Source organism: Xiphias gladius, chromosome 8 (genome assembly GCF_016859285.1).
Source record: "Xiphias gladius isolate SHS-SW01 ecotype Sanya breed wild chromosome 8, ASM1685928v1, whole genome shotgun sequence".
Classification (NCBI taxonomy): Eukaryota; Metazoa; Chordata; class Actinopteri; order Istiophoriformes; family Xiphiidae; genus Xiphias; species Xiphias gladius.
In genome coordinates this window covers 21487024-21508813 of record NC_053407.1, presented here as the reverse complement: position 1 = coordinate 21508813, position 21790 = coordinate 21487024, and the positions used below count along the sequence as shown (strand labels likewise).

The window sequence follows — 21790 nt, the reverse complement described above, 5'->3', positions numbered from 1 at the left end:
CCCCCCGCCAATAGGTAAAAATAAAGCAACAGAACTGTGACACAAACTTTTTTTTTTTTTTTTATTGCTGAAGCGAGAACAAACAATAATTTCAAACATTCAAACAAAGCAATCCACCGCAACAATACTGGAAGACTCACAATACATTTGGCAGGATTCAACTCATGTGCACTGCTGACTAATAGAAACTCCAGGCTACAATTTAAAGTTAATTACAGGTGTAATTAAAACACGAGGGCACACAGCGATTGTCTTGCAAGCCTTTACCGCTGCTGCAATGCAATTAAAACTATAAAGACAGTGGCATGTAAACTTATGATAGATATGCAAGAAGTCAGACTGTTACTTGCTTGTTAAATTAAATTGCATTTGGTCACTGCATCGTTGTTACAGTGGATACTCGCTTGCACACGCATTTTACTTTACTTTCTCTCGTGTTTATATTACATAATAAATGTGATTTTAAACTGCCACGATTCAGAAAGGTCAGAAACCCAGGTGTCGTTGGAAGAAATGTTGAACCACTTGTGTACTGTGTTACTCTGGCTGCAGTCCTGGCCAAATGTGCCACTGATATTTTCTTCTGGTCTACGGACTCTTGTGTAAGGAAACCCATAGCTTTATTAATAGTCAACAAGTCATTTACTAATGCTTTTTAGATCAGTTGTAGGCTGTTGATAAGAACGGGTTTAAGGTTTCCAGGTTATCAAAAAAAAATCCCTTTTACTGGTGTTATTATTTCTATTTAGTATTAATTCAAGTATAAATGTTGGCGATCCATTAATAACTCACTTTATTATAAGCCATCTAGCATGCAGTTATAAATGCTGATAAATCGTTAATGAAGGGTTTTACAATAATCCACCCAACCCATCATCTCATTTTAGCTTGTTAGCATGCTAATATTTGCTAATTAGCAATAAACACAGAGTGCAGCTGTCGAAGATTGGGAATACGGTTCAGTTGTGCAGGTGTTTGCTCATAAACACAAAGTTTCGGACAAATGAAAAATTTGGACCTGATGATGGCGCCAGATGGAAAGTTAGACGATCACCAGAGTTATTCCAAATCAGCCTGAGAAGGACGTAAATGTCCCTAACAAATTTCATGGCAATCCATCGACTTACTGACGATACATTTCACTCAGAGCCCCAAATGATCAACCTCACAGTGGCGCCAGAGGGAAAACTCAGGGGCTCACCAAGGTCAGCAGGCTTCATCCTCTGGGAACCATGAATGTTACAAAATTACATGACAATCTATCCGGTAGATGTTGAGATGTTTTTACTCTGGAAGTGGTGGACCCACCTCCCAACCGCCTTATAGCTGATCTATAACACATTACTAAATGATTTATTAACCTCTGAAGTCTTTAGTTACAATTTATAATCCCTTGATAAGGGATTCCTTATGAGAAAGTGGGACCAAAACTGTGAACAACAGACAAAGAGATTATTCACGATTTAGCAACCCCAAAGTTTTTTTTAATGAATGAATTATAACAGATCTATAAAGCAATAGTATGTGATGTATTGACCACTACGGAAGGCATTACTTACTATTCTGTAACGAGTCCCTCATGAGAAAGTGGTACCAAATAATGAAACAAATTGAATATGTACAGGCTTTCTATGGAGTCTAAACTGTGACTAGCATCCCCAAAAAACGGTGACTGTGTATGACAATAAAACACAAAGGCTTATTAATGGGTATAAGCTATATGACAATAACATAAAAAGCCCGAATGCATCACAAAAAGAGTGGACATGTCAGTGTGGCTTGAAAGCAATGTAACGTTTACGCATCCTCAAAGCCATCTGAAATTTGCTAAAGCTGCTATTTCAACTTTGTGGATTGAAAACAACGAGGACTAACCGGATGGATACAACATACTCTACTTCGTTAACTACTAATCGTTTATCATGTGGTACTTTGCCCTGAAAAACCCTTACTAGGTATGACATGTTTGAATTTCTTCATAAAATAAAAAATCAAGTCAAGTCTGATGGATACGCATCAATATCCTTTCACTATTATATGAGCAGACAGTGCAAAGATGAATCATAAAAATAAAGCCGGGAAACTTTGATGCTGGAATCCTTTAACGTCACTCATCCTGGTCCCTCGTCTTTTCCCCATTCTGGTGTGAACATCTTGCAAAATGCAGGTGTGTTGAAGGGAAATGGATGCACGTACAGTAGCAGAGCCTTGTGTTTGCTCAGGTAAGGTTTGATTTAAATGCAGATGTCAACGGTTACGGTCTTACGCCTGCTAATAGAAAGAGAGAGACATTGAAGATCTATTAGTCATTGGATCCACTGGTGTTGCATGTAAAACTCCGTGGTTTATCAGAATATATTAGCTGTTTAATGAGATAAGTCTCAGGGCTGTCAATCAAAGCTTTTCTATCCATCCTTCTCTCTGTATTTAATGTATGTGCGCATGTGTTTGTGTGTCTGTACATCAGGCACGGTCCTCCTGTCGCTGACACAGGCCCTGCAGGCAAAGCTAGGACACTTCTCTGTGTGATTGAAAGCTGTAACTTTGTCATTTGCCCTTTACTTCATCCCTCTGCGGTCTATTTCTGATGAAGAAGCGGGGAGGATTGCTATTTAGGGTCAAAGCTGACACTCGACAAACGCTTTTCCACTCCTATTGTTCACGCTCTGGCTCAAGCACTGGAGGCTTGATGTCAGAAGAAATGTGACTTTTGATCACGAAGAAGAAAGACAGCTTTACTGAGCCACTGAGGTTCACTGTCTTTTTTCATGATTAATGTACTTTTAAACTATTCCTCCAGGCTGTGGGGATACATGCTGGGTCTCTATAATTAGCACTGAGTGAATAAGCCCAGTGATTGAGCCCAATTTGCTGCTTAAACGGTTAGTAATCCTCCCCAGCAGTTAGTTGTAATGTGAAAATCAAGCAGCTGCCCTCTGGCATGCCTAACAGCTTGCTGAGACTGTGCAGCCCAGGTGGCAACCGGGCGAACAGTGCAATGCAACAACACGACAGCCGTCCCAGGAGCCTGGAAGGTTCTTTATACTGGGAAACAAGGTCAGGGTGAGGGTTTTTTTTTAAATATAGACCAGAGTGCCACAGAGCAGAGCCAATGCCCAAAAATCCCCAGCAGCTAGATTTGATTTACAGTGAACCGCTACTCTGGCACAAAGGAAGGTTCGGAGGGTTTTATTGGTCCACAGGGGCCTGTCAATCAGTCATGACATGCCGCCTCGCCCAGAAAATGGTTTGAAGGAGAGAGATGACTCTACTAAACTCTGCTTCCCGCAGGACTGATCAGGATAAGCCCTGGTTTAACACGTAGTAGGTAAACATTTACAGTCAACGGTGGAGGGAGTATTTAGGTCCATTAATTAAATAAAAGTAGCAACTTCCAAAGAAAGAAAACCTACTATAAAAAAACTTTACTGGAGTAAAAGTAGCACTACCTCAAAATACAGTAGTAACGGCCTTGCTTCCAAAATGATATTTACAGACGCCTGTCGTAGAGCAATGGTCAGATGCCCATATATGAACAATGAAAAAGATTTTGTTTGTTGAATAATTTGTCATATTCATACTAGTTGGAAGACGCCTACTTAATTTGACAAATTTAGACTCATGAAGCCTGATAATAACCGATATATTGATATGTTGTTGCACAGAAGGAGGAGGGCGGAATGATTACAGCAATCGCTAACTCTTTCAGTGTACATTTGAACATGACAGATTTGAAAAAGTGTGAATCTGTCCTTTAAGTAAAAGCATTATCAGCAAAACTTACTTACAGTGATAGAATTAAATGTACTCATCATGCAGGAGAATAGGCCCCGTCAGTGTTGTATTATTACTTATTAGTGGAATAGCAAAACTCTTAATCGTAGTTGTGTGTGTTAAATCTTAATCTACAATAAACAGTAACTATAGATAAATGAAATGGAGTAAAAAGTACAATATTTGTCTCTGAACTGTAGAGAAGTACAAGTATGAAGTAGCATAAAACGGAAATGCTCAGGTAAAGTACAACTACCTCAGAACTGTACTTAACTACAGTACTTGAGCAAATGTACCTAGTTACATTCAGCCATTATTTCCAATCACCTAACAAACTTACCATTTGTGACAAACTTGCTCTTTCCTCCAACTGCCACCTGTAAAGAGGAGGGGTGGAGGAAAGAGGGGAGAAATCATGAAAAGGAAGAGGGAAAAAAATCAGCAAAACTTTATAAACCACATATTTAGTTAATGCCTACAATGCCTCAATTTATTCTGGGATTAATTTTGAGTTAAGGTCTGTGGACCCCAGGAAAAATATCTTAAGCCTCATTTAACTTAATGGGGATCCTAATAAATGAAATGGGGGGGGGGGGTTATTCGATTGGACTGATAATATCAGATATGTTATTCCTAAGGTCCTACATCAAAGAGTCTGTTTAAAGCACTCCTGGCTAAAAAGCAGCATATATATGTATATATATATATATCCATCAGCATTCAAACATAACCACATGCACTCAAGAATAATATCCTCAATGTAATGCAGCTACTATCTTGGCATGAAAAAGCTGTGCACAGTGCAGCCAAAACATCCTTTAACAACATATACATCACACTCATGTTTGTAAGTTATCCATGTTCCCAGTGAACAACCACATCAGAGCCAAAGCTTATTATTTATGTCCTCAAAGCCAGTCTGGGAACCAATGATAGAATGTAGATAATACAGTGTATATTACAGTATGCGGGTTTTTCATCACATCAGATTCAGTACTTCCATTTCAGTTCAGGCAGCTCAGTCAGAGATTTGAAACTCAACATACATCCTACTTTTAAAAAGATATAATTATTGTTTACAGATTTATTAGTTAGGGACTGTATGAAAATTAATAGGGAGGGGGAGAGGGGTCCTAATCTAATGTTTGAACTCATAAATAAAAGCAAAGTGCTCTTTTTGATCGCATTTTTGGCCGATACCCTTGACCTTCCTCCAATAACTCACAATAATATAACAAAACTTGATTTTTACAATATGTTTTGTAATGAAAGACTAAAATTATATAAAGAATTTAAGGTGTTGTCACCCAGTTTGTGCTTTTATGTGTTAATGGAATAGTAATTTTCACATAGCCACCAACTGACAAAATGATGGATTATTGTCCTCGGCCTACAGGTACCATGTGAAGTTATGTTTACATTCAGTGTTATTCACCAGCACGTGACGAATGTATCCTTGCGTTCTAAAAAATTTTATTAATGCATTTCATTACTCATAAACATTAGCAAAGCGGAGTTTTTGAGTATTTTAAATCCAGCATGGTTTACATCCACGTTTACTTGCTAGCACTATCCTTCTTCCCTGCCTTTGTTGGCGCATTACCGCTACCTGTTGATCAGTTGGAAACGTGTTAAACCATTCGCAGGAAATGGTGATCACATCCACGAGATAAACAAAATGGAGACTGTCCTCCAGTAAAAAAGTAGCCCATAGGTTGGCAGTGCAAGCAGCTTATTGAAATCCATAGTTATGTTTTTGTTAAGCGACCTCTAGTGGCTGGAGTAATTATGATGGGGGCAGAGGAGGAAGCCAGGTGACAAACAAAACACAGGACATTCACACAGGAGATGGCTGTTTGTTTTACGTTTGAAACCGATAGTCAGTGTTGTTTCTTTTATCCATGACTTCCACAACATTAACCGCAAGTTTCTTACTGTAACCATGATGTATATTATACAGTATAACTCTGCAATTGGGAAAAGTTAAAAGACAATTCTCTGTTCTCCCAAAAAACTGTAGACATCCCTCCCTTCAGCAAAAAGAAATACATATCCCTCCCCTTTTTCTGACTCCTTCTGGCCCCCTAATAATTTCTATACAGTCCCTTACAGAAAGATCTTGGTGAATAATGTTTACCTTTTGAATTGACTGAACTGAGAAAAGAAAACCACAACTCCAATCATATTTGTGTTGAGAGAAGATGTAAAAACAGTGTAAACATCAAAAAATCAGTCACCCCATGCCTGGTGGAACGTGCACTGAGTGTTACCTCTTTCACCCGTCTATAAGGTAGACTGAATGAAACAAACAAACAGGATCATGTCACCATAAATCCTTGGAAACATTAACATCGCCCCACCTTCATACAGTGGAAGAGGTGTATGAATGTTACCTTGGCAGGCGCAGAGCCCTTCTTGGTTTCCCACATGCCACGTTTGTTACCAACGTCACCTGGTTTCACATCCTGTCACACACACAAAAAAAAGGACAACCATGAGTCTCACGCAGTGGCGGAGGAAGTATTCAGATTCTTTACCTGAATGAGAGTACCAGTACAACAATGTAAAAATACTCCATTACAAGTAAAATTCCTGCATCCAAAAAGTACAGAAGTATCAGCAGCAAAATGTACTTCAAGTGTCAAAAGTAAAAATACTCATTTTGCAGAAAAATTGGTTTCTGTGGGTGATATATTATTATATAGTACAGTTTTAGATTGTTAATACTTGTATGTTTTAATGAGTAATCAGCATTTTTACTGTTACTGCGTTTAACTATACTGTGAGGTAGTTTAATCCAGTGGTTCCAAATCTATGGGTACGGCCCCCTCAAAGGGTCATGAGATAAATCTAAATGGACCTGATATGATTAATGGGATAGTAAAGAAACAAAAACAATGTTTCGATGTAGAAAAACGTGTTAACTTTTGAATTTTTTGAATCTTTGTTTCTTGTGAAATATTGGGTCATTTAACCTCTTTGGGCCTCAAACAGTGATTTACACTTACATGTAATCTGAGACGTTTGGAGGGGAAATCTCTCTTCGTTGAAAATATTAACAACTCATTTAAAACAAGACAAGGGGCCCCAACGAGACACAGCTTTTGCAAGAAAGGTTTGGAACCACTGGTGTAATCTTTAACAATATATTGTATTATGTAATTTATCATCATTTATGTAAAGTCTTAGTATAAGGACAGTATAAAGTGGCATCAAATGGAAATATTCAAGTAATGTACAGGAACCTCAAAACCACACTTAAATACAGTACTGAAGTAAATGTACTTAGTTACTTTCCATCACTGGTCGAATACAATTATGATTTCTATACATATTTATCTTCTGATTATTAGTTGTAGTTTTTTGTAATATGTATGCAAAGTGGTACCTTTACCAGTTTGAAGAGTGGACAAAGAACAGCAGGAAAAGTTTGAGCGAGGGCAGCTGAAGAAAGGAGTGCATTAGCAAAGGGGAAAGAAAGGCAGAAGAGAAATAAACAAGTTAACACAGTTAACATACCGAAGAGAAAACAGATATTTAGAGGTAAACATTTACGCTGCTGTACAGCTTCATCCCATCAGGGGGAAGTGTTGCCGCAAAAGTAAAGGCAAGGTTACAACCGCTCCTCCGGCCAAGACGTTTGACACTAAAGATATCTCACTCGTAAATTTCCTATTAGAACAATGTCACACCCCATCCAAAACGCTACTGCATGTGGACATGGTGTAATGTCTCCAGAAGACCTGGTGGGATTAGCAGCTGGTGTCCTACTTTAAGAAAAGGTCACAGTGTCCACCAAGTACCCTCATTTATTTATATCATGGTTAATAAAATAAATTAATAATTCACTGTACTTACTGGTTGTTTTGTCAGTGCTGTGAAAGAGACATGACCTTATGCCCACAGTGAGACAAAAATATCTTGTTTTTTGGCATAGACAGAGTCCCAAAAAAAACGAGATAACTTTTTGCAAGTGCTGTATCGTTCATGGGCCGTAATAATGTAATGTAATATAACCTTGAAATACCTAGAGAGGCCAATGTGACCGATGTGCAGAGGGGCGTAGGAACGGCTGCGCAAGGAGGCACGTTGGCCCCCAGCTGCCTGCCGCAGTGCTTTGTGTTCGGACTGTTGTCGGCAACGATGGGGAATTATAGTCTACCTCGTCCCAAAGTTTTCCCACAGGTTTATGCTCAAACACTGCATTCACAACTGTCAGGTCACGTAAAGAATAACACAAAGAGCTTTTGGGGGTGGGCTTGGTTAACGGATGCTTTTAAGTAAACTGTCCATGTGGTGTCACTAGACTCCACAAAGTGACATTGTCCACTCTTGGAGCTCAGATATAAGGGCTGCAGCCAACAAAAGGCTGGCATGTTGATGTGCAAATGAGCACATTTGCGTGTACAGAATATCGAGGGATTACCCTGTTGAAGTAACACCGGTGTCTAATTTACAATAGTGTGTGTGATCAAGACAAGATTTATCGGGTCTTACTGCTGGCTTTGCTGCTGCTGGTGATGCTGCTGCTGCTGCTGCTGGTGCTGCTGCTGGTGCAGGCGCCGGTGTTGTCTTTTCCGCCTCTGCAGGCTTTGCCATCCAACTGTTGACACGTCCGGCTACGCCTCCTTTGATCCCAATCACATCCTGGGAAAAGAGACATCTCAAATACTCAGTCGCATACCGGTAAACCTGTCTATCCTTCTCGCTTTCTCAATCCTTCACCTTATTGGCAGGGGCTGGACTTTCAGAGGCGCTGCCGACGTTGCCTTTCTCCCACATGCTCTTGATGCTGCGCGTGCCTCCTGTAGGAATATCTGCCATTGGAGACTTGGGGGATTTGGCTTCTTTGTTTCCCTGTGGAGAAAAAAGGATGGATTTCACTAGTTTTTATAGGGCAAAAACAGCTCTACATTGAATGCAGATCAATGGTGGAAAGTTTCTAAGTATGTTCACTCAAGTACTGTACTGGAAGTGCTTGTTCTTAACTTGAGTATTTCCATTTCATGTTACTTTATACTTCTGCTACATTGGTTTGACATCTGTAGTTAGTAGTTAACATATAGTAAGGTTAAAAAATACAATGCATCGCTAATTAACCAGGGGTTCCAAAACCCTTTTGGCTTACGACCTCTTAATAAAAAACAATGTATAGTTGAGGCTCCTGGCCACATTTCAGATGTGTATGAGTTGGAGTTCCACCAAAGAGACATTTCCCAACCCTACTTCTCAGATAGTTTCATTTAAGAAACTGCTTTGGGCACAAAGACGTGAATTTATCCAATATTTCACAATAAAAGCAAAGATTCAGTCCAAAGTACAAAAGATAAATACACATTACTGTAACACAACTTTTTTTTCTCTCCTTTCCTACCCCATTAATTGTCTCACTGCCCCTCAGAATTACCTTGGAGAGGGCTCGACTGCTCGGCTGGGAAACACTGGATTAGTCTGGACAACCAGTTGTATATAATTGTACATTAATTGTACATAAAGTATTTAAAACTAACTCTACCTCTACTAATGTTACTTATTGAACTATATCAGTTACAGGGACCATCTGTCACATCTTTGCAAAATGAATACTTTATTTGTGATACTTCAAGTACATTTTGCTGATAATGCGTCTGTACTTGTACTTTAGGATTTTAAATTCAGGATTTTACTTATTGCGTATTTTTACATTGTAGTATTGGTATTTTTACCTAAATAAAGGATCTGAGTAATTCTACAACCCCTGCTGAGTCTCACCTGGATGGCTGAAGTGTACTGTTCCAGTCTGTTGCCTATCTTGGAGACAATTGGAGTGTGTGACACTCTGCCTGCAGTGCTGCAGGGATGAACGACACGTTAACATGGCCCACAAACCCCTGTTTCATTAATGTATGCATCTTTATTTTTATACTGTGCGATACTTTTATGTCTCACCTTTTTTGGGCTGATTTGCTCAAGAATTCTGCCTTCTCCCCAATCTGCAAAGCACAAAACAGCATGTTTAAGTTATAAACCACTCCATCTCTGACATGCATACATATATTTGGACTTGGTCAAGCTGTCCTGGCTTCTATCATGTCTCCAAGACGACCTCACTGAGAGGCAGACCAGCCTGTCCCTGAGAAGGTCTCTCTGTACTTGAATGTTGTGTCGGTTGGTGCCTGAGTGATTGAGCTGGAGAGTTTGGATGTAAGGGAGCCAGGAGACACACACACATACTGTATACACAGCTCAAACACACACACACACACACACACACACACGCACACACGCACGCGCACACACACACACACACACACACACACACACACACACACACACACACACACAGCCTGGTCTGAGCTTGGGACTGAGAAATGCTGTTCAAAATGAATTATACTTTCCATCTACGCAGCGTTGAAAAGACACACACACACAATCCTCAACATTCCTCCAAAAATACTCCAGCAAGAAAATTACCCAGTCGTGGTCTTGTTCAACTACTGCCATATTTGAGTACAGCTCAGAAGCCAGAGCACAACTTTTTTTTAAAAATTCTTATTAACTATCAATATATGACTAATATCAAAGGAATTAAAAACAGAAATTGAAGAAAAAAACAATGATCACATTTGGCAACAAAACATGTTTGACCATAGACGGAAAAGGGAGAAGCTGTGCTTCTCTTGCAGTGTCTCACAACTGAAGAAAAAAAAAAATGCAACCAGATCCGCTGCTACATGGAAGGAGACTGCAACCTTTGTAATGCTCTTTAAAGACAGACTAGTAGCGACGCTTAAAGGACTAGTTTACATTTTGGAAGACACGCTTCTTTTCTTTCTTGCTGGGAGTTAGATGAGAAGATCAATTCAACTCTCATGTCTGTATGTTCAATATGAAGCTAGAAGCTACAGTCAGCAGCAGGTTAGATAAGCTCTGCATTAAGACTGGAAACAGCTAGCCTGGCTCTGTCCAAGGTCCCAAAATCCGCCCACTAACAGCTCTAAAGCTCACGAATGAACACGTTACTTTTATATACGTTGCTTTTACCAGCTCAAGGGGCTTTAAAGACGCTGGATGCTGGTTATCTTTGGACAAAGCGCGGCCAGCCATTTCCCCCATTTTCACAATTACCGTAATGACAAGAGAGTGGTACAGATCGTTTCATCTAACTATGAAAGCAAATGAATGCAAATAAGTGTATTTCCCAAAATGTCAAACTGTTCCTTCAAGAGTTAACTGTGCTTTACAAACATCTGGATGGCCCAACATGTGTACCATGAAAGTGTGTGGCTCATTATGCTTTATCCTAAATGAAAAACTTAACAGTTTAATTTATCATATGTTTATCAAATGTTTGAGTACAAAGCTAATATTCTGATGAGAACATTTTCCTCCCATGTTATGGATTTGTCTACGCAAACTGTAGATTGTTTGCACAGTCTTGGGGGGTACACTTCTAGTTTAGATTTTGTTTTCCTAATATCATCCGGGTTGCCCGGCTGTTTTTCAAGTTTCAGTATTTGGATCCTTTTAAATGGTCGCTTCACTCACCTATAGTGGCCCCTAGCCATGCAGGTGAATGATATTTGTTTTGCGGTGCTCAAAGCAATTACAAAACTTAGAAAATGTAACAGCAACATCTCTTTAAGAAGAAATGTCTCTACTACTCCAGATAACCCACCGACCATAATGGCAACAGTTTTCAGGGGGACTATTTTTTGGTAAAAGTAGTTCCAGCTGACGACAGTGAGGTCTGTGAATTATCCGTAGAAACCAGGACCTTGTTTCTGGAAAGAAATTTTGAATTTTTCATCGTTGTGAGAATCACACACAAAAATCCATTTTGCATTGGGGTGGAAATATCAGAGATGGATAAGTGAGGTGAGAAAATACATTATTTTGTTATTGAATTACAGTGAAATTAAGTTCTAACCCTGTAGAATATCTGCAACATGTCTGAACCTCTGCTCCAAAACTCACCTTGGAGGAGCCTTTGGGACTGATAGTAAAGGCAGGTTTTGTGGTGTCTTCTTCCTTCTGTTTCTTCTTCTCTGCAGCCTCTGCCCTCCTCTTCTCTATCTCCTCCTTCATCCTCTTCCTCTCCTCCTGTTATGATAACCACAGTTTACTGTCACACTTCTGTCACTGCCCATTTCCTAGGAGAAAAAAGATTTCACAATGAGGAATATTTCACTCCATCAAGTCCATCCTCACCTGTTCCTTGGCTTTCTTGTCCTCCAGCTCCTGCTTCCTCTGCCTCTCCTCCTCCTCCAGGATCCTCCTCCTATCCTCTCTCTTCCTCTTCAGCTCCTCCAGCTCCATCTCTGCGTCCTGCTGCTTCTGCTTCATCTTCTCAAACTCCTCGCTCTCTGCGTTGTTTCGTCGGCGCTTCAGCTCCTGCAGCTTGCGGTCGGCCTCCTGTCGCTCCACGTCATCTGCCTTTGAGGAGGAAGCGTTGTCCCTGCTAGCACACGCAGACAGTTGTTATATGACCAACACGCACGTATAAAAACTCACATGTTTCAGCCTACTGATGAGTTAAAAATGAATCTTCATCATAAAAGCCACATGCCTCTAAAGGTAATTGTTATTTAAAGGCTTTATACCCTCTGTTTTCCATCTTCTCAATTCCTCTTAAGTAAATATTTCTTCATTACTTTGTGTGATTATTTTTGATTTTTTTTTGTGGCCATTTATGGTTTTCTATTAACGTATTTATGATCAATTCCTCATAAAGTTTTTAAGCTAATAGCCTTTGATTGTTTTCTAGCTTTGTTTTTTTTTCTTTCTTCTCTTATATATTGTCTGTGTATGTCGGCTGGCCTAGGGGGGGATCTGCTGCAGGCACTTGGCCTTACAGGAATAAATAAAGTTGTATTGAATTGAATTGAAAGCAGAGGGATTTTATTTTAGAAATGAGAGTGAATTTTATCAGGTCAAGGCTCATTCTAATCTGTAGATATACACAAATACATTTGAAATATCAACCTCTAATCCAACACTTTTATGAAATGGCATTTATGAGCATTTACAAAGATGACAAAGAAAGTCATACATGAAAGGTGCCTCACTGTTATGAGGAGTCTGGCAAAATTTACCTTGATGGCTTCTCTATTTTCTTGAGCTTATTCTCAATGAAAGCTCCGTTCTGTTTGGCTGGTTCATTCTTGCAAAAAGAGAGAAAAAAGTTAGACATCACTTAACGTCTTTCTTCAATATCAGAGAAAAACTCATTAGGTGTGTTGAATGACAATAAACTTGGTTTTCACCTTTTCCTTAAAACCAAATTTCTTTGGCTTCTCCTCCTTTATATGGGAAGACAAAAAAGGAACAAGATTGATAAAATAATGAAATCATCGGGCTCAGTTGTAACAAATGACGTCAAAAACTCACAATAAAGCCATCAGACAATAGTGGAGTCAAAGGCCTGGCAGTGAATGCAAAGCAGCTGTAAACTGAAGACACATCATGCTGTGACATCCTCAACGCCACTGCCTGTTTTATCCTTGCGGCAAACAAAACACTGGGATCTGTGACCACACCACTAAACTATCATACAGCAAATATCTGCAGAGCGAGATCAAAGCCTGGATGAATCAAATGTGGTCCCCCAGTGTCACTTGATCCAGAAGATGAAGGCCTTGTGTTACATTAAAATATCTGCATTCTGTTACTTTACAAATAGGGACATTAACACAGAGACCTCATTTTGAGTCTTCCAGGTTTTTGGTTGTGGCTGTTGGGGAAAAGACCCATAAATCACATTAATACCTCCTCTTTCTTTTTCTTTTCTTCCATCTCTCTCTTTTTCCGTTTCTCCTCCTCTTCTTTCTTCTTCTTTTCTTCCAGCTCTTTCTTCTTCTTCTTCTCTTCCTCCTCCTTTTTCTTCTTCTCTTCCTCCTCCTTCTTCTTCTCTTCCATTTCTTTCTTTCGTTTTTCCTCCTCTTCTTTCTTCTTCTTTTCTTTCATTTCCTTTTTTAGTTTTTCCTCCTCCTCTTTTTTCAGTCGCTCCTCTATTTCCTTTTTCCGTTTTTCCTCCTCCTCCTTCTTCCTTCTCTCCTCTATCTCCCTTTTCTGTTGTTCCTCTTCTTTTTTAATTTTTTCTTCCATCTCTTTTTTCTGTTTTTCTTCATCCTCCTTCCTCAGCCTCTCTTCCAATTGCTTTTGTTGTTGTTCCTCCTCTTCTCTCTTCTTCCTTTCCTCTTCCTCCTTCTGCTGCCTTTCTTCTTCCTCTCTCTTCAGCTTTTCCTCCATTTCCCTTTTTTGCCTCTCTTCCTCTTCTATCCTCAGCTTTTCTTCCATTTCTTTTTGCTGTCTTTCTTCTTCTTCTTTCCTTTTCCTTTCTTCTTCCTCCTTGTCAACATCAGGAACAGCTTCCTCATCAGCATCTTTCTTTCCAAGATCAGCCTCTACTTCTGTTGCTGCAGCCTCAAGCTCCACCTATGAGATAAGTAATATTTACTTATCTTCTATCATTTTATGTATGTTTATCAACAAAATAAAGTTAGGAGGAAGCTAAAGTAAGAGACCATACCTCATTTCTTGTGGCAGATGTTCTTGACACCAGAACAAATTCCTGTCAAGAGTAAAAAAACCACCAGAATATAAAATCTTTTGTCCCATTTAAGTACACGTTCTGGTTCAGAAACAGCTAGAGACTAATCTGTACCTTCTCTTCTTCCTTCTTATCTTCTTCCTCTTTCCTCCAGCAGTTTGTATCAGTCTCTGCTACCTCCTCCTGGGCAGGTTTCTCCTCCTTCTCCTCCTCCTCCTCTTCTTCTGTATGCTGCTGTCTGCTGCTGGTGATGGAGGACTGCTCTTCCAGTGGGCTGTCTGTGCCGTTGGTGGTGCCGATGGTGGGGTCAAACTCCTTCTGCCTCTCCAAGGCCTCCTTCATTCTCTTCTGCCTGCGCTCCTCCCTCCTGGCCAGGCGCTCCAGCAAAGCCTGGTCATCATCTGCCCCTTCAGCACTGGTGGTGCTGGTGGTGGTGGCAGAGGACTCAGTCTCTGTTACACTGTAAAAACATGAAATCGACTTGTTCACTGAGCAGTGGAGCCTGAAATTCAAGTCAAATCAAAGCTAATTCTCTAAATCCCTTATGTTTGCCATAAATCCCATCATATTTCTTGTACGATCAAATGTGATGAACCCACATCTCAATTCTTTGATTGGATCATTCTGCTGAGGCTTACCAGGGGAAATATCAGTCAAAGAACCACACACTTACTGGAGGCAGTTCCAAATGTTTAGGCTGGAAGTGATTATCAGTACCAAGAGTTTAAAACTTTGTACTAACAAAACTGAAATTTGGGGAAAATGGTGTTTCTGATTCTCTGTCTTGTGACTTCCCCTGTTTTGCCCCAAAATGGTATTACAGTATGTGGTTCTTGTCCCTTCATCCACATTGTACCTGTTAGTGTTGATCTCATCAGAGGTACCAGGCTCCTCTAGGTCCTTCATCTTCTTTCTCTCCTCCCTCGCACGCCTCCTTTGCTCCCGTGCTTCCTCCTCGTCATCATCGTTGGCGTAGCCCACCCTGAAACATCACACATACAGATACAAAACACATCTTCACGTGTTAGTCAAAGGATTTAAAAAATGCTGTATTTTTACTCCAAAATGAGGGGAAAAAAGACTTAATGCCTACTCTCAGTAGCCACTCTCACTGAAATTAGACTGTAAATTACTGAAGTTGAGTCGTTGACAACGTAATCATCCAAATATCCATACCAGTATTCTGATGCATATATGTAAGCCAGTGGCTTCCAACGTTTTTTGTGAATATAAAATAGTGTTTAATTCTAGACCATTATTTCAGGTTAGGTCAGGCTTTAAAATAGTACTCAACCGATGTAGCATTCAAAACCTATAACACTCTCAGACTCATGATGGACAGTAGAAACATACAATGCAACTTGACCGCCATTCAGTTTGGGATTCGGGTGTGTTAGACTAGCAGTGGCTACCATAGCCTTGAGCCATTAGCCTCAAGCAGAGATGAGGAGTGAGCTTCATTTCCAAGCTTTTAGTCTTCCGCCTCAGTCGATGCTGCCTCAAGTGGCATTACTTGAGGCAATTTATCAGATTTCGTGTTAGCTCAAATCCCTCTGGAGCTACGTAAATGCTTTATTTTTTACTGCTGTCGAAATGTTACTGTTACATTTCCAAATGAGCAACCGAGGGACACAAAACAGTTGTAGGGAATACAATGTGGGCTTCTTGGCCAACAGGAGAACAGAGTGAGATTAAGGAAAAGAGCCTGAAAACTCCTCTGTAAGACCTGTAAACAGATTTTGAAGTGTAAAATTGGTGGAGGTCCCATTTTATGTGGACATGAGTTGTAGTAGTTCAACCAGAGGGCTTTTCCTTCGGAAATTGTTTCATTTGAAACCTTTTTAGAGGCCAGAAGAGTTTAATTTAGCCAATATTATACAAGAAAATGGCAAATATTTGAGAAAAATCAAAACTACACACGTTCTCTTGTCTAACAGAAGTATCTGGTGGCGCCTCAAGTTTTTCTTTGGACCATGAGGCAACCCGACCTCTAGGTTGTGAACTCCTGATATAAGCCATACGATCTCAAGCTGACCTCAAAAGACATAATCGAGATGGGATGCTACAACAGAGGGAGAACAGACCAAGATATAATAAGAAACACACACTATACATATGTTGAAGATCCAAATGACCCCCTTGAAACTAAACTACTACAAAAAACATATTGAATCAGAGACAAAAACCGTGGTAGCAGGAAGAAGGTTGATAAAAAAGGGGAAGATGAAAAAATAATAAATCTTTCTAGAATGCAAACAATACAGTATATCGCATTAGAGATGAGAGACATTGCCAAAATTATTGCCCTCTTGTCTTTCACCTCCATCCATCTCTCTCACATCCTGCCATTGACCTTCATCCAACTGTGAGTACATTAACCGCGAGACTCTTGAGCATGCCAGGCTGTATCTTTCCGAGCATCACCAGGATTCATGAGGCAGGGAGAGAGAGCTTGAAATGGCCCATTGATAGCGCTTGGGTTTTATTTCCCTCTGCTCATCTTGAATCCAGAGCACAATGATTTACAGATGTTGTGAGAGGAAGAGGTGGACGAGAACCACAAGAATCCTTTTGGTCTTTAGAACAGAAACAAAGACCCAAATGAGGTGGGAAAACCAACAAATCCCCAGGCAAATGTTCCTCCAATTGGCATGGGTCGCCTTCAGAAATCACTGAGCAAGTAATTTCGATTACATATTACTCCACCCAAAGCCAGAGGCCTGCTGTGAGAGTGCTGTAAGGGTTTTATTGTTACATTTCCAGATGAGCAACTGGAGGGACGTGAAACATAATAAACGGAGGTAAACATGATGAGGGCTTCATCGCCAATGAGAGAACAGAGTGAGATGAAGGAAAGAACCCTGAAAAGTCCACTCAAACTGTCAGAGTCTGGAGCATTCATTGAAGGCTGTGTTCAACTGAAATAAAAATGGCAGTCAGAGCATTCCAGTATCTGCAGCTTTTCCTCGGGCGGCAGAGAGGAGCTGAGAAGCTGGAGAACGGCAGGAGGCAGAAAAGGCAAGGCAGGCTGGATTGGCACGGCTGGCAGAGCTGGCTGCGAGTCTGTGAGAAAATTCCTTTTTTTCACTGAGGCTCTGCTAGGACATCTGATATGACAGCAACTGACTCCTGAACTGAGAGAAAATTATGTGTGAGATGTGCTCCTGGCCAAACTTCACGACAATCCATTAGTGGATCTATATGTTTAACAAATCCCATTAAAAGTCCTAAACAACCACGGCATCTTTCAATACTTCCTGACCCCTCCATCCTATCTGAGTATGTGAGCCTCATGCCCCAATCCTGTCCCCTGGCAATTATGTTTATATACAACTAAACTGCAACAGCAATCGTAATTCTATCACCATAATGAGGATATGTTATTAATCTATGTATTCGACAAGTCGCAAACATGTTGATAATGAACATACCAGTAAAATGTTCACAGACGACATATTTGTTTTCAGCCAAAGTAACTGATTTTGCAGCACAATAGCCACTTGTAGTGACTCCAGCATTATTAAACTTTTTTATGGTTATGTTCAGGCTCTTTCACTGCTTGGTTAAGTGCTTTGAGCGGTAAAGCTAAATGATTTCTCAAAACAGCTGGGCAATGTAGTTGAAGGCAAAGTATTCTGAAACAGGAGGAAATAGTGCATTTGTTGGGGACTATTTTCAACCGCAGAATAATGTACATTTGGCACTCTAGTGCGTAATTCTTGCAGCAGTATGATGTTTACAATAAACTCAAAATGAACTACATTGCCCACATTCATTGTCGTGAAGGAACATGTCACCTAATGCAATACTGTGACTCAATGTGCTTTTAATAGTTTTAGACAACAATGAAGCTCTATGGCAAAGAGGAGTAAGCTTTTCAGCTTTTGCAACACAGACAACACTTGTTACTTGGATAAATTCATGGTTGGTTTTGGTCTTTTCATGGGATTTGCTGACAGTTAGACACCACCATCACCAGACTTATATTTTTAACCCTGCATCACTGCATTGTAAAGTTAAAGGCCAATAGTGCTGTAACAAGTGCCCATGTGGTAAAATTTGCACATAGTTTATATTTTATCTGCACTAAAAATATACAAGAAAAGGTTAATGAATGAGGATTAGTAAAGAAGCTACTCATTCAAACAGTTTAAACATGTTTTACCTAGGTATTTTTTTAGCTTTCAATCATTACTCTTTTCTGAAGTCTAAAACCATAAGCATTGGTGGCTGACAGGTTGGGACCTGACACCAACCGATCCAGTGAATGTTCTGTCTCTAGGCTCTGCTAATCAAAATTCATCACAATGTCGGATTCTTACTTTAAGTGGCTCACTAATTAAGCAGCTGCTGACAGTTCCAGGTGTTAACAACTATGCTAATTAACACAGTTCGTTTCCACGATTCCTGGGTTCGTGACATCACATGAGGTCCAGAGGGTTTCACAGCACAATTATGGCTTGTTTGTTTGGTTCATATTGTTTTCCAGTGATTCCTAAACCACTTGCTAATGTTTCAACACAAATTATGTATGCAACTACAGGAGAACTGACAAATGACCTGAGTTTTTTTTAATTTTTTCTCCACTCCCTTTCAGTTTACATCACTGTAGATTATCTATTACTACTAGAGTGGATGACAGCAGTGACTTTATAACAGTGCTGTAATATTTATCTGAGAACAAAGAGAGAGGGAGGGACACGTAGAAATACATACGCACATACACACAGTAGGCTTTGCTCACCGAGCATCCATCGTTAAGACTTTGCATGGTTAGTCAGAAGACTAATTGTTCATGTCACTATGGTAACGTTTGTCACCTGGCTGTATGGGTTTAAAAAACCGGCTCCACACTACACAGTATTGATGTGACTTCCTTGTGAGCAGCTGCTGCCTAATAACTGGCAGCAACTGCCATTGTGGTTTATAAATGGGGGGGAATTTTGTGCCATAAGACCAATATGGTCTACTGAAGCTTAAAGTACGGTATATAAGGTTTGTTTTGAGAATGGTGAGTCAGACAGTCAAACACTGATACGACTATGAGGCTTTGATTTAAGATGTCGTGGTGTAGGATGTCGCCACTCCTTTCACAGTATTTGTACAATCTTCAACATGCATTCTTTTTTTTTTTGGACTGAATTTCGCTTATGGTTGAGTGTGTCCGTCCCTGACGGTTTACTTCTCTGTATGCATATGTTCCTCTTCACATTTGTTTATCTGTTCTTAGAGGGTTCACTTACTTTTCAGCGTCGAGGCGCATCTGCTCTCTCCTCTGCCTCCTAAGCTCCATGCGGCGGTCAAAGTCATCGTCCATGATGCCCAAAAGATTTTTCGCACTTTCTCACTGGAAGACACAAGTATGACATCGCATCATGTTTCCAAAACTCACTAATCCGTCATCAGTCCATCCATCCTGCATCATACACTTTGACAATCCTTATTTTTCTTTCTGTCTTTTTTTTTTTTTTTTTTGACAATTTGAGCACAGTAGGATCCTACAACCATATAGGATTAATTTAATTTCATCATGGTAATTCCACACCTTCGGGATGTTTAATGCTAAGTAACAAACCCTCACTGTGACTGGGAAAACATGTTAAATTCAATAAGAAGCATTTCATAAAATTAGTCCACATCAGTCAAAACATATCAAAATACAGGGCGACTACTCAAGATAGCTTCATGGCATGAGTAGAAATTAACAAAAAACGAGAGTGTCTTTTAGTTTACAATACCTTAACAGTAGCTGAAGTTTAGTCCATGGATAGCAGTGTCTCCCCTCTCTTCATATATCAACTTCTACAGTCTGGTTTATATCTCAGCCCCTCTGCAGCACAAAGAATTCCTGCTTGTTCTTTCAGTGGCTTGAACTACCAGAAAAGGCAAAGCCTGCCTCTCTGCTCCCCTCTCCTTCTCTCTCAGCCTCCCTCCTCCTCCTCAACCTGACTCCTGCTCTCTCCCTCTGACTCACGTTCCCCTCGCTGATCTCTGACTTCAGACTCTCTCATATTATTTCTCTCGGTTTGTCTCATCCTGCTTTCTTTACTCTGTCTGATGTGCTGCAGCTTTTGTCAGAAGTATATGTTTTTCTTTTATTCAGGTGTCCTCTCTTCAAAATTATTCCATAGCTCAGAAAATCTACCTACTACCTTATTCTCCTCCTGTTCTCTTTAAGGCCACTTTGTTTGCTAATGCATAGTAGTCTGTCTGTGGAAAGCCTCTGCAACCAAATTGTCAGATCCAATCTCATCAATCTTAAATGCACCGATGAACCATTTAAGAAACCTATCATTAAAGTCTTTGCTCAACACTGCTGGCAACATTACCATGCACATGTATCTGTTTATATCGGTTATTATCCACATAGAGAGGGTTGAAATTCATTTCCAATGAGTTAATGACTTTCCAAACATGTATTGCCACAGTTTGCCAGAGGAAAATCAGATTTCTCAGACCATTTTAGTTACCAGGATTTTTTAAAATTGATTCCTGTCATGCTGACATGCAGCAAATTTATCCCCTGACCTTATTTTTGACCAGTGTTATTTCATTTTTACTGTAGCACTCATTTTTAACAAACATACTCCATATAAAAACAGGAATTAAAAAAAAAAGGTTTTATCTGTGTTTCTGTCAAACGTTTCTTAAACTCTCACTTCTGGAGGTGCACCTTAAAAGACATTCAAATCTACAAATAGTCTGGTTCACTGGCAGAATTTAAGACAACAGAGGAATCTGTGTATACTGTAAGCCTTTTTAGAAAAACCAAAACTGACTATTACTTTGTCTCCCTTGCATCTAGGTTCAGGTGTATCATTAACTTCTCGGAAACTTATGTTGCTGCCTCTGTTGTCTCTCATATTCGTCCTGATAGTAAAATTATGATCAAGCAAAGAGGTGTACAAGATTTAAAAATCTTTTGCTCTCTGTTCTTTGCACTAAAAGTTTCATCATTCTGGGAAACGTGCTTATTCGCTTTCTGCCCAACGGTCAGATGAGAAGATCTATACCTCTCTAATATTTGTCTGATAAATACTAAGCTAGAGCAGGCAGCTTGTTAGCTTAGCTTAGCTTAGCTTAGCTAGATTCCCCCAGCTCAGCCTGGAAACAGACAGGGGGAAACAGCTAGCCTGGCTCAGTACGAAGGCCACAAAATCCACCTACCAGCACCTCTAAAGCTCACCAATAAACACATTATGTCTCATTTGTTAAATCGGTTCAAAAACCAGTGCGTGAAGAAGTTAATTTGTGGTTTTACCGGGGGTTATGTGCCAGATTCACTTTTTTTAATGAATGAAACAAATGCGATGCAATGTGTTAATTGGTGAGTTTTAGAGCTGCAGGTGGGCAGATTTTGTCACGTTCAGACAGAACCAGGTCAGCTGTTTCCCCCTGTTTCCGTTCTTAGCTAAGCTAACTGTAGCTTCATATCTACTGTACAAACATGACAGTGGTGAAGTCTTCTCAGCAAGAAAGCAAATG

The 21790-nt window shown here is 40.0% G+C and overlaps 1 protein-coding gene across 1 annotated transcript; it reads right to left on the bottom strand.

The window, feature by feature from the left end:
* Positions 1-79: 79 nt before the first annotated feature.
* On the bottom strand, positions 80-20213 carry cald1b (caldesmon 1b). Its single transcript, XM_040132275.1, has 18 exons — positions 20044-20213; positions 19549-19652; positions 15162-15287; positions 14420-14765; positions 14285-14326; positions 14011-14190; positions 13522-13536; positions 13020-13055; positions 12849-12916; positions 11965-12214; positions 11731-11856; positions 9703-9746; positions 9526-9604; positions 8500-8631; positions 8272-8421; positions 6168-6239; positions 4115-4151; positions 80-2271 (listed from the first exon to the last, which is right to left on the bottom strand). Exons 2-18 carry the CDS (start codon positions 19620-19622, stop codon positions 2255-2257), a joined length of 1794 nt encoding a protein of 597 aa, XP_039988209.1. The 5' UTR covers positions 19623-19652; positions 20044-20213; the 3' UTR covers positions 80-2254.
* Between the last annotated feature and the right edge of the window lie 1577 nt (positions 20214-21790).